This window comes from Neomonachus schauinslandi, chromosome 10, assembly GCF_002201575.2.
Source record: "Neomonachus schauinslandi chromosome 10, ASM220157v2, whole genome shotgun sequence".
NCBI lineage: Eukaryota > Metazoa > Chordata > Mammalia > Carnivora > Phocidae > Neomonachus > Neomonachus schauinslandi.
This window is the reverse complement of record NC_058412.1, coordinates 48,391,473-48,404,026: the sequence shown is the minus strand read 5'-3', so window position 1 is coordinate 48,404,026 and position 12,554 is coordinate 48,391,473. Positions and strand designations below refer to the sequence as shown.

Genomic DNA, 12,554 nt, shown 5'->3' with positions numbered 1-12,554 from the left:
CCTTAAGTGTCTTAAGAGGGTGCGTTGATCATTGACCTCAATATTGACTATTTTTCAGCTGCTGCTGGATGGCCAAGACAAGATTACCACTCAGTTTGTGCAGAAAAGGGTGCTCTCCTCGCCCCCACAGAGCCTAGTGAAAGAGAAGGAAATGGCAGAATATTAGCTTGCTGACCACACTGGGGAGTCTTCTGGGGACTCCAGAACTTACTGAAGAGAACTTGAGAGACAGTGAAGCTCCTTCATAGCAGATGGGCTGGAGCCAGAGAAATACTTGCCTTTAGCTTTAGAGACATTAGAATTGTTCTGCTATGGCAAATTACTCAGTGTTCTAAGGAACCTGACTTAAAATTACTTCAGCAAAAGGAGAAATTTATTGTCTTAAGGAACTAAAATGTCCCGAGGTCAGGCTTTAGAGGTGGCTTGACCCAGGCATTCCAGGTCACAATGATCCTGTCTCTTCCCTTCATCTAGCTCTACTTGGTTCCATGTTGGCTTTACCCTCCACAGCACAGCATTGCCAAAAATTCTGGGTCTGTATCTTTTCAGGGGAAAAGACAGCACCTGTTTCCTGAACTTCCTACACATGTCTTGGAGTCACTATGGGCCATCTGGGATCTTTTATCCAACCTTTGTAGTCAGAGGGGTCGCCTATGGCTAGGGGGGGATTCTGTGTGCCAGTTAACCAGGCCTGGGTCACCTGCCCAGTCCTGAAGACCAGTTGGAACCTACTGAGCTGGGAGAGGAGAGAAGGGAGAGGTAGTTTCCCAAAAACTGTTCCCGTACTACCACCAGAAGGTGAGGGAATGGAGGCTACACAGGAAGAACAGCAAACAGCCTTGACATACAAAATCACATGGAGAAGGGAGTTCTTCTGGTCCATAGGAAAGGTAGATCAAAAAATTTTATAAAATCTGTGGCCTCTGAGATAAACTTCAAAGGATGGGTGAGGAGGAGGAGGAAGGGGAAAGGCTTTGTTTCTTTTTTTTCCTCCCTCCCTCCCTCCCTCCCTCCCTCCCTCCCTTCCTTCCTAGTAAACTCTACCCCCAACATGGGGCTCAAACTCATGACCCCAAGATGAAGAGTCACATGCTCCAGTGACTGAGCCAGCCAGGCCCCTTGGAATTGTTAATTCTTCAATTATCTCTTGTCACTTCTCCTAACTGTAAGCTCCCCAGGGAGGAACAGTCTGTCTTGTCCACTGCTTCATGCCCAGTGTCTGGCACATAGGAAGTACTCAGTCAACCATCAGTGAAGTAAATGAACACAGGAAATGCCTCAAGGAAACATGCAGATTTCAGAGCACCTGACTGGGATGAGCCCTGCTGTTGGACTAAAAGGGTTCATTTCAAACACTTTTTTTTTAGCAACAGAATGTGGTTTTTTGTTTTTTTCCAAATGAAATCTTACCTGGAATATGTGAAATAGAATCAGCTGCTGTGATGGAAGCAGGGCTGGAGCTTCACGCATTGTCCTCTCCACAGGCCCTCAGCTGTGGCCCACAGGCTCTCAGGAAGGGTTTGGAAGCCCCTGACAAGAAGTGGAAGAATGGAAGGTGTTTGGAAAGGAAATAGAGCTCAAATCCTGCCTGAAAATTTGGACTCCACGTGACTGAAGATTTTGCAAAAGAAGCGGCACAGCTAGAGTTGTATTTTAGAGATTATAATCTGGCAGCCTTTTGCATAAATCAGTTGGAGGAGGTTGCGACGGGGGTCAGGGAAGCCGATGGACACTGTTGTTCATGACTGAGAGTGGAGAAACAAGGGCCAACAGTTCTGTGGATTTATTTATTTTTAAAATTAAATTCCTTTTTGAAGATACACATACAGTTAAAAAAATACCACTCCTAATTGTACCATTCAAATATAATATAAAGTAAAAAAATAAGAATAAAGGCATGCCTTCCCCACCATCAAAGGAAAGCCCTGAGACATTTGGTGCCATGGTGTACTGAAGCCCCACACAGGCTCATAAGAGACAACGGCTGAATTTTCCAGAACTATGCATTCCAGGTGTTAAACACAGCTTTAATTAAAAATTGAATCTAAAAACTCACAATTAAATAAATTATATGTAAGCAAAGGTGATAAATACTCAAAACGCATCACTTCCTAATTATTTCACTGTGTTTTCCTATTATTTCTTGAGGTGATTTGCATCGATAGCATCTGTATAGTGGAAATGCTAGGTAACCATGAGCTATTGCATCTCGTGCTAAGTTCCTGGGTTCCATCATGTCACGTTTGAAATTGGGCGTGGTGGGAGCAGTTACACAACAGAAACAGGTGAACACTAAAAATCAGGGCTGTTTTTTTTTTCTTTTCCCCTGGGGAGCTTTTGTTAAAAATATACCAGCATACCACTGGTTTGCTACATGATCTTTCCCACTTTTTCCTTTGCTTATGTATGTATCTCTGTCGCTCCAGCTAGGAAGTAGATATTTGGAAAAGGAGCTGTTGGTCACCCAGTGTTCAAATCATCTTCCTGTTTCTGCATGGTCCCCTACTGTGGACAATATTGGTAGGCTGAGGTTCTACCCTCTTTATGGCAACTGGAGGTCATTCCTCCTCTCTCCCACTTCTTCACAGCCCAGGGGTAAGCACTTGGCCTAAGCCAACCAATTGGAATGCTCCCAACTGGACTTTGAATCTTGAAAAAGTGACGACAAGACCCAGGGAGAGTTCATGATAGAATTATCGCACCTGCAGTCCATGAAGGGCGGGTGGTTGTGCCAGCAGCGAAATCCTCATGAGCAGGTTACTGTGGTGTGACTGGTGTAGCCTCCGTGTAACCTCAGCCACATGTTCCTACTTCCTGGCCTCTCTTGGTTCCCACCCCTTATCAAAGGAAAGTACAAGATGAGCCCAAAACATTTTGTAGTGCTAGGAAGTAAAAAAGTCCTCAAAGCATGATGGAGAAATGTTAAAAGGACACAGAAATCATCTTAAAGAAATGCCCACATTTCTTTAAGCATCAAGATAAATAATGATAGTAATAGACTACAACCCATTGACTGAAATAGGAAACCACAATGATACAAAAAAATACATATGTAATGGAATGTAAGAGGAGAAAGCTCCTCTTCACAGTAGCATGCCCACTAATATATGTATATGGAATAATGGAAGTAGAAAGATTCCATTGGCAATTATTACAGTACTGTCGATTCGTACAGTATTCATCAATGGATACTAAGCCCGGTGGGTGGAGGTTTGATGGGGAACAGGACATCAGAGTAGTTTCAGAGTATTTCCCCAGAAAATAGCTCAGTAATTACAAAAGTGAAAATGGTGACTTTACAGTGGGGAAAACCAGCAGACACAACCTTGACCAGGTGATCAAGGTTAGCTTCATCAGTGGTGCCCCCTGATGTAGATACACTGAGAAGAACACAGCAGAGTCATTTTTGTGTAGTACTCCTGCCAACAATTATGAGTCAAGACATGAGCAAACACCAGATGGATCCAGGCTGGGGGACATCCGAAGGAATCAAAGGCCTGTACTTTTTTTTTTTAAGATTTTATTTTAAGTAATCTCTACACCCAATGTGGGGCTCGAACTTCCAACCCCGAGATCGGGAGTTGCACGCTGTACAGATTGAGCCAGCCAGGTGTCCCCAAAGGCCTGTACTTCTTAAAACTGTCAAGGTCATGAAAGATAGGGAAAGGGTAAGTAAATGTTCCACATTAAAGCAGATCAAAGAGACATGACAAGGGAATGTACTGCATGATTCTGGATTCGGATCCTGGGCTAGAAAGGAAAAGGAGACACTGGGCAGCTGGTGAAACTTGAATGGGGGTCTGTGGGTTGGATGGTCATGCTCTATCAATGTTAATTTCCTGACTGGGACTGTTGCACAAAGGTTATAGAACAGAGTACTTGTTTTGAGGAAATACACAGTGATATATTTAGGGGTGAAATGGCATCATGTCTGCAACTTTGTCTCAGATTGATCAGAAAAGGAATAATGATAATGAGGGGAAGGGGTAATAGTAAATGTTAACAATTGCAGAATCTGATTTTAGGAAGCAAAAGAGTTCTTTGTATTCTTCCTGCAACTTTTCTATATGTTTGCAATTATTTCTAAATAAATTATATTTTAAAAATAAGGCTAAGAACTCTTTCAGGAGAATAAAGTTCTTCCTTTTAGCCTACAAACATGCTCAAACCTCTTCCACTCTAAACAAAGCAAAAACAAAACAAAACAAAATAATGAAGTCAGAGGCTACTTGCTGTCGCCACTTCCTCCCTGCTGGGCATCAGGATGTTGAGGAAACACCACTGGGCCTGGTGTCAGGAAGCCTCTGTTGGAGGCTGGCTCTGCCACTCCCTAACTATGTGACTTTGGCCAAATCATTTAACCTCTCTGAGCCTCAGTTTCTTCATGAGGGAACAACAGTATCTCTCTTACGGAGCTGCCGTGGGGCTCAAGGGAGAGAAGGGATATGAAAGCAGGTTATAAGCTATAATGTGTTTGACAAACACTAGCTGCAGGTGATCCCTCACTTTAACTCCTGATGACGCAGCACTGTTGCCTGCTAGACGGCATCCTCCTCTCGGAGCTCAGCCTGCCCTCTGCAGGACAGTACACAAGTGATCATTAGCCCTTGTCTACCGATACTCTCCGCCCTTCGTGCTTTTCTTGCCTGTCTCTTGACTTCCTCTTCTCAACCCTGCCTGGCCCTCTGCCTCCCTGTCCAGGACAGGTGCTCACTCACGTCTGTTCCTGGTCCTTTCTTCTTCATCTTTTTGTTCATTCTGGAATGTCTCATCTATTCCCATACCTTTGGGGGCACCTCTGTTATTATGCCGATGACGCCCCCACTCACACCTTTCACACTGGCTTCTGCGGTCAGTATTCCATCTCTGTCTGGGCATCTTCGCAGGCACTTCGAATTCACCCAGGGCAACACTAACTGACCTGCTTCTCCTCCTGTGTTCTCTTTCTTATTTAACAAACCACGCTCCCTCTAAATACTTGGGCTAGAAATGCACAAGTCATTTCTTAGGGGTGCCTGGGTGGCTCAGTCTGTTGAGCGGCTGCCTTTGGCTCAGGTCATGATCCCAGGGTCCTGGGATCTAGCCCCGCATCAGGCTCCCTGAGAGCCTGCTTCTCCCTCTCCCTCTGCCTGCCACTCCCCCTGCTTGTACTCTGTCAAACAAATTAAAATCTTTTTTTAAAAAAGTCATTTATTATTTTTGTTGTTGTCATTTGCTTATTGAACATCTACTATTTTCCAGATACTAGGTGCTTTGCATTCTTTTTTTTTTTTTTAAGATTTTATTTATTTACTTGACAGAGAGAGACACAGTGAGAGAGGGAACACAAGCAGGGGGAGAGGGAGAAGAAGGCTTCCCGTGGAGCAGGGAGCCTAATGCGGGGCTCAATCCCAGGACCCAGGGATCATGACCTGAGCTAAAGGCAGACGCTTAACGACTGAGCCACCCAGGCGCCCCTGTGCTTTGCATTCTTGATTTGCTTTTTCCCCTGAAAGAGCCCTCTAAAGTAGATCCTATTTCCTTCCATCCTACAAGGCTGAAATCTAGGGTTCAGAGAGCTTAAATAACTTTTGAGTTCAAGGTTATACAGCTAATAAATATGGGAAATGGGTTTTTACAATAGGCTTGTCTGACTCCAAAGTTCATTCTGTTAATCTTAATCATTATATAACATTGACTTCTTCCTGAATTCCCATATATAATTTCGTTGATTCCTTTTCATTTTGTCACTGAAATGTCTCTTGAATCAGTTCTTTCTTTGTTCATTAATGCTACCTTTTTCAGATACTGATATTGTACATATTTAAATGTATGTATATAGGTGGTACATTTTTTAATTATAAATGTGATATATACTGGCTGTTAAGAAAATTCATTACAGATCTAGGTAGTGGAAGTTCCCCAACCCCAACAACTTTTTTTTAAGTAGGCTCCATGCCTATCGTGGGGTTTGAACTCAGGACCCCAAGATCAAGAGTCACATGCTCCACTGACTGAGCCAGCCAGGGGCCCCTCTCCAACCCCAGCTTCTAAAGATAACCACATTAAGGTGTAGTATATATTCCTCAATTTTTTCGGTGTATATAGAAGCATATTACACTTTTTAAATGGCACCACATCATACTGAAACTCACCTTTCTTATTTCATATATCAGCACATACAGATCTATCTCATTGTTGTTCTTTTTTTTTTTCCCCAGAGGGAAAGAGCCCACATTCACGAGAGCAGGGGGGCTGGGCAGAGGGAGAGAGAGAATCCCAAGCAGGCTCCACTCCCAGCACAGAGCCTAGGAGGAACTTGATCACATAACTCAGAGATCATGACCTGAGCTGATATCAAGAGACAGACAGACCCTTAACCAACTGAGCCACCCAGGAGCACACCCCCCCCGCCCTTTTTTAATTTATTTATTTGAGAGAGAGAGAGAGAGAGAGCACGAGTGCAAGGGGCAGAGGGGAGGGAGAGAGAGACTCTCCAGCAGACTCTGCCCTGAGCACTGGGGGGGGGGGGGGACGGGGGGGGGGTGGCGAACGCACACCAGGATCCAAGAGCACAACCTGAGCCAAAGCAAAAGGCCCACGCTTAACTGACTGTGCCACCCAGGCACCCCACCCCCTTCTTTTTTAAATTAGGTAAAATCGACACATGCTTTATACAAAGTTCAAAAGGCACAAAGGTGTATATTATGAAAAATAAGTCTCCCTTCACCCTTGTTCCCCAGTCACCCATCAGAAATGATGCCACTAGTTTCTTGGGTAGCATTCAGAGGCCTCATTCCTTTGACGAGCAGCATAGCTGCCCATTGTATGGATGTACCAAATCCATGCACCAAATTATCTTGGTGTTTCATTAGAGGGACACTTAGATTGTTTCCACCGCTATTACCCACAGGATCTAAATTCCATGTCAGCCTTATCAATTACTTATCACTCTTAACTTTTGTTAGCAATATAGTGTTCCAGATTGTATAGATGCACCATATTCATTTATCCATTTCTCTACTGAAGAGGTTAGGCTTAAATACCGTTGCTCTGCTCCTAGGACACTTACACTATTAAGCACTTCTGCCATTTTGCCCGCAATGCAGTTTCCTCCGTACTCCTCCACTGCACTGTGAGCTCCTCAAAAGCAGGGGAAAGTGTTCCTATTCCTCTTTGTATCCTCATAGCCTAAAACCCCGAATTTGGTCCAGAGTATACATTCACCACGTTTGAGTGCAATAATAATTGAATTGCCCGCGCTGAGTTCTGGAATCGAGTGCCGGGAGGTGGAGCGAGGGGAAAGCCGAGCCCCGTTTGAGCTGTCCCGGCCTCAGAGGGCCCGGAACCTTTGTTAGAAGCCTCATTGTTTCTCAGGGAGCGTTTTAGCCTCAGCGCGAGCCCCGCAGAGCCATGGTTGTTACGCGCCGGAAGTAGCCTGTTACTTTGCAGGAGTCGGTTTTTCCGCGGAGCGGAAAAGGTCTGTCAGCATGTGTCCCTACCATTTCCAGCCCCCTTTCCTTGCAGGACCCCATGAGTAAGCTGTGGCGGCGCGGGAGCACCTCTGGGGCTATGGAAGCCCCTGAACCCGGTAAGCGCGGGTCGATAAAGCAAGTTAGGCGTTCACAGAAAAGGAGTCCCCTTTTTGCTCTTCCGAGCCTCCAGGGTACTTCGCTACAGGTGGGAAGGAGAAAGGCGGGGCTGTTGTTATGGTAACAGCGTGTACCGCGGGAAGAGTGGGGCCCCTCGGGGGTATTGGGTTCTTCCAGGCTCTCGCTGCCCCTCTCTTATCATACACCGTTGACAGGCTCTCCTCACGCAGGGGAAGCGCTGGAATTGAGTCTGGCGGGTGCCCACGGCCATGGAGTGCACAAGAAAAAGCACAAGAAGCACAAGAAAAAACACAAGAAGAAACATCATCAGGAAGAGGAGGCTGGGCCAACGCAGCCGTCACCTGCTAAGCCCCAACTTAAACTCAAAATCAAACTGGGTGGGCAGGTCCTGGGCACCAAGAGGTGAGGCCAAGAAAGCCAAGGTTTTACTTGGGGGACTTTAGGAGCAGGCAGAGATAGAAGGAGAAGCTGGCTGGGCTTTCCAGCAGACAGAGAATGGACACTGACTTCAGGGCCCAGGTGAAGGCAGAACCCAGGAGGGTGTAGGGGAATGCTGGTTGTACTACCAAGCAGGAGGAAAGAACTGCTCAGCTTACACAATGGTTGCTTCTCTGCAGTGTTCCTACTTTCACTGTGATCCCTGAGGGTCCTCGCTCACCCTCTCCCCTTATGGTTGTGGACAATGAAGAGGAACCTATGGAAGGAGTACCCCTTGAGCAGTACCGTGCCTGGCTGGGTGAGAAGAATCTGGAGGTGGGGACACTGGGTTTCTCATTATACCTGGTTAAAGGAAGAGGGTTGGTTCTGAGGAGGGTGAGAATTTTGAGTGTCTCAGTATTAAGTTGGCCAAATTAGGGTTCCGCATCTGAACAATTCTACTTTTAGCTCTCCAACTTTGCTTTCCAGATGAAGACAGTAATCTGTCCCCCTCCCCACTTCGGGACCTGTCAGGGGGCTTAGGAGGTCAAGAAGAAGAGGAGGAACAGAGGTGGCTGGATGCCCTGGAGAAGGGGGAGCTTGATGACAATGGAGATCTCAAGAAGGAGATCAATGAGCGGCTGCTCACTGCTCGACAGGTAAGTTGGTTCATTCTTTGTTCACTGGCTAAATATATATTGAGAACTTCTTGTATCCTAAGAATGTTGCTAGGTAGTGGGGATATCAATGGCGAAAAAAGGGAGAAGGTTTCTGTTTTCATGGAGCTGGTATTTGTGTGTGTGTGTGTGTGTTGGGGGGAGAGGAGTAAGTAAGTAAATAAATAATTTTGGAAAGTACAGTTTATAACAAAAATAGGATGAAGTAGAAAGTGGTGGGAAGAGACAGCACTAGATAGGGAAGGCAGGGAAGACCTCTCTGATGAGATTACATTTCCAATACTAGAGGAGCCTTTCAGGCAGAGACCAGCAGGTGCAAAGACCCTGAGAGTGCAACATGCCTAGTAATGGCCAAGGAGAAAAATAAATGTGACTAAAGCATGAAAAGGTTGTATGCAGGAAAGTGATATATTTGATTTATATTTCAGTAGATTACTTTGGCTTCTTAGTGGAGGTAAGGAGTAGAAGCAAGACCTGCCAGGAAGCTATTGAAGTAGTCCGGTGAGAGATGGTGGTGGCTTGAACCAAGGTGGAATTTGTGGATATGAAGGAAATCGGATGAATTCTGGATATGTTTTGGAAATAGATACTTGTTGGGAGTCAGGGAGCGGCCAGAAAAGAGGAATTAAGGGTAACCCTGAGTTTTGGGCTTGAGCAGTTATTCAGTTGATGCTATACCCCTGAGATGAAAAGATTTTTTTTTCAGGAGAAACTTTATTCAGGTCTTGTGTCATGTTAGAATACTTCCAAAATCAAATAGAATTATCAGTCAAATGTTTAACTAGACAGACAAGGCAAAGCTTCAGAAACAAAAAATCTGAAGCAGTTACTTCTAAAAAGCCATCCCCTTAAGTAGCATCACATACTTGTCATAAACCTGTCATTTTCTATTTTAATTTAAAAGAAACAAAAATAGGTTGTGGTTTTTTTTTTTTTTTTAAATTTGTGTAACGTGTTAGCAAATTGTTTAGCAAAATAAATCCTTCTGATTAGGAACCTAACACATTTAAAGGAAGAAGAAAGACCTCAGATCCATATATACAGCAACACCACTATAAATACACTGCATAGTCACCCTGAGATCTATTTTGTTTTCAATGCATATCAAAGTTTTCAAAAATGACAGCTTCTTGTGACTACATGCTCTCGATTTGCTCAAATGCTCTGTCTGGGTGAGATGCCACTTGTTTAAGAGCAGCTTCTGACTGGCCACCTCTATGGATCCGCTGTTAAATCCATATCACCTCCAGACCCCCTTTCTTCAATCGTAGTATCATCCGATGACATGAAGTAAAGATCCTTTCCCACTGTTTGGAATGAGATGAAAAGATTTAAAACAGAAAACAAAACAAAACAAACCTCTGGAGAGGTGGTAAACAGAGTTTTGGTACTCAGGGCAGGCAGGAAACATGAATGCTTTTCTTCTTTAGAGTCAAGGTTCTAAGGATGAAAGTCTGGAGATCTGGGAGGAGGCTGTACAAAGGCACCTGGAGAGGGTGCTCTTCCGCCCCTTCTCTCAAGGCCCGTGCTCCTCAAGACCCTGCTTTCCAGATCCCCACATGCCCTTGCCCCCGTTTGGGCAGACCTCGCTCTCTGACACCACTCGGTCTGTCTCTCCCCAGCGAGCTCTGCTGCAGAAGGCGCGGAGTCAGCCTTCCCCGATGCTGCCGCTACCTGTGGCTGCGGGCTGCCCGGCCCCGGCCCTCACCGAGGAGATGCTGCTGAAGCGCGAGGAGAGGGCGCGAAAGAGACGGCTGCAGGCGGCCCGGCGGGCGGAGGAGCACAAGAACCAGACTATCGAGCGTCTCACCAAGACTGCGGCGCCCAGCGGGCGGGGAGGCCGAGGGGCGGCGCGGGGAGAGCGACGGGGAGGGCGGACCGTGGCCCCGGCCCCCATGGTGCGCTACAGCAGCGGGGCACAGGGTTCCACCCTTTCTTTCCCACCTGGCGTCCCCGCCCCCGCGCCAGTGTCTCAGCGGCCATGCCCATCTGGCCCTCCTCCTCGATGCTCCGTCCCCGGCTGCCCACACCCGCGCCGCTACGCCTGCTCCCGCACGGGCCAGGCGCTCTGCAGCCTTCAGTGCTACCGCATCAACCTGCAGATGCGGCTTGGGGGACCCGAGGGCCCCGGATCCCCCCTTTTGGCTACCTAAGGCCCTGACCTAACCTGGACTCTGCGCCCTCTCCCCTGCCCCGTTTTCATTATTTTCCCCACCTTATTAAATTTCATCCGGTGCCTCGACTTGTACAGAGTTGGGGAAATGGGATATGGGCAGGCCAATGCCCCGTACACACATTTTGCCCTCACGGGAGATTGCGTCGACACCTGGGGAAACGGCCATTAGGCCGCAAGAAGACTTGGGCGGACTTTTGGGGACACCACCACCCCCCCCCGCCGCCCCGCCTCTCCGCCTCTTCCGGTGGGATTACCTGGCTTGGTCGGGCCTTCGGCGTCATCCCTGAAACTAGTGCTCAGGCCAATCAGCGGAGACTTTGCTTGTCTGGACGGCCGTTTATTGGCTGATAATGCAGAGCCCGTTCTGTTGTCCGTATTGGCTATTGTCGCTGTCAGTCAGGGCCATGGGTCGAACCTTGCCCCACCCTTTGTCTGTGTAAGCTCTTGTTGTCTGGTAGACAGCAGTATCTTGCTGCTGTAGATTGGTCCCTGGGAGAAACCTCTGGTCCGTTCCTATTGGCCCGTCCGCCGGCGGGCATCGCTGATTGGTAGGGCCGAGCAATCTGGGTCCTAGTTGGCAGAGCTCTCCCCGGATGGAAGCTCCGGCCGCGGAGTGATGGAGGCGGCAGCGAAGATGGGCCGGGCAGAGACCATGGTGGTGGCGGCAGAAGTGGCAGGGGCGGGGCGCCTGGCGATAGAGGAGGCTGTGGTCTACAGGGGGCTGTAGGTGGAGGCATGGCTCAGGCCAGCAGCGGGAACGGCAGCGAGGAGGCCTGGGGGGCACTTCGCGTGCCGCAACAGCAGGTATCCCAACTGCTCCAAAAGCCTATCACGACAGCCATTTATTTCTCTTTCCCCTCTCCTTGTCCCTTCCTTTTGGGGGGTTGGGGAGGAACTCACGTAGCCAAAGATACTGTGAAGTTCCTAAATATGTCCCTTCTACTCTTTGTCTAAACTTTGTAACGTAGATGCAGTTGACTTTGCCTGCAGCTTCTTAGACCCCCATCCCGTGGTTGCAGTGGAAGCTTGCAGTGGCTCTCCAGTGACCAAAGGCATAATGAGGCCCAGGGAAGCTCCCTCTGTCTTGCAACAGTTATTTGTGATGTTTTTCTGTGTGCCTATTGTCACAACAGAGTCCGGCAGCGTCTTCTCTTGAGGGAGCAATTTGGAGAAGAGCTGGAACCCAGACTCGCGCCCTGGATGCCATCCTTTATCATCCACAACAGTCCCATCTGGTTGGGAGCACTGCTCTGGGTCTCATATGGCCCTTCCTGAGACCCAGGGGTGGAAAGATCAAGCGTGGGGGTGGGGAGGCAGACCGTGCGGGGGATAATGAAAGCATCCTAGCATTGGAAATTACCTTAAACCCTTTACCCATTGTTTGAGACTTTGAGATAGCTCAGACTGCCCCTTGGCTTCTGCCCAAACACTCCCTTAACAGAAAACACCCTGGGGAGCCAGCCTGAGTGTGAGAGAAGTCTCTGTATGCAGAACTGAAATCCGCCTCTTTGTATGTCCACACCTTGCATCTTGTTCTTTAGACAGATTCTTGTTATTCCAAATCCTCTTCCATGTCAACAGCCCTTCAGATATTTGATCACTCCTCTCACCGTCACTCTTCCCCTCCCCACAGATCTCTCTGAGCTCTACTCAGCTCACAGGGTGGGACTGTGTCCCTGCATGCGGGGGGGG

The 12,554-nt window shown here is 47.6% G+C and overlaps 2 protein-coding genes across 7 annotated transcripts in view; both read left to right on the top strand.

The window, feature by feature from the left end:
• The first annotated feature begins 7,361 nt into the window (after positions 1-7,361).
• On the top strand, positions 7,362-10,928 carry INO80B (INO80 complex subunit B). 2 transcript variants are annotated; one of them, XM_021699191.1, is made up of 5 exons: positions 7,362-7,570; positions 7,802-7,994; positions 8,210-8,328; positions 8,499-8,668; positions 10,309-10,928. In XM_021699191.1, exons 1-5 carry the CDS (start codon positions 7,513-7,515, stop codon positions 10,837-10,839), a joined length of 1,071 nt encoding a protein of 356 aa, XP_021554866.1. In that variant the 5' UTR covers positions 7,362-7,512; the 3' UTR covers positions 10,840-10,928. The 2 variants fall into 2 exon arrangements, with proteins under 2 accessions (XP_021554866.1, XP_021554865.1); XM_021699190.1 differs by having other exon boundaries at positions 7,440-7,570; positions 7,787-7,994.
• A 519-nt stretch (positions 10,929-11,447) lies between these two features.
• WBP1 (WW domain binding protein 1) overlaps positions 11,448-12,554 on the top strand; it is a 2,560-nt gene continuing 1,453 nt past the window's right edge. For 3 of the 5 annotated variants that reach the window (XM_044918727.1, XM_021699154.1, XM_021699156.1), the window contains exons 1-3: positions 11,459-11,666; positions 11,996-12,097; positions 12,304-12,372. In XM_044918727.1, coding sequence (XP_044774662.1) covers positions 11,598-11,666; positions 11,996-12,097; positions 12,304-12,372 — 240 coding nt within the window. In that variant the 5' untranslated portion in view covers positions 11,459-11,597. Of the gene's footprint in view, positions 11,667-11,995; positions 12,098-12,303; positions 12,373-12,554 lie in introns of all 5 variants that reach the window. The other 2 variants (XM_021699155.2, XM_021699157.1) reach the window with 2 other exon arrangements.

Bases quoted from the DNA above. Each gene is read 5' to 3' on its own strand.
- INO80B (XM_021699190.1), top strand. From the start codon at position 7,513: ATGAGTAAGCTGTGGCGGCGCGGGAGCACCTCTGGGGCTATGGAAGCC. The intron at 8,329-8,498 runs GTGAGAAGAATC...TTTGCTTTCCAG, and splicing joins GCAGTACCGTGCCTGGCTGG to ATGAAGACAGTAATCTGTCC. The intron at 8,669-10,308 runs GTAAGTTGGTTC...GTCTCTCCCCAG, and splicing joins GGCTGCTCACTGCTCGACAG to CGAGCTCTGCTGCAGAAGGC.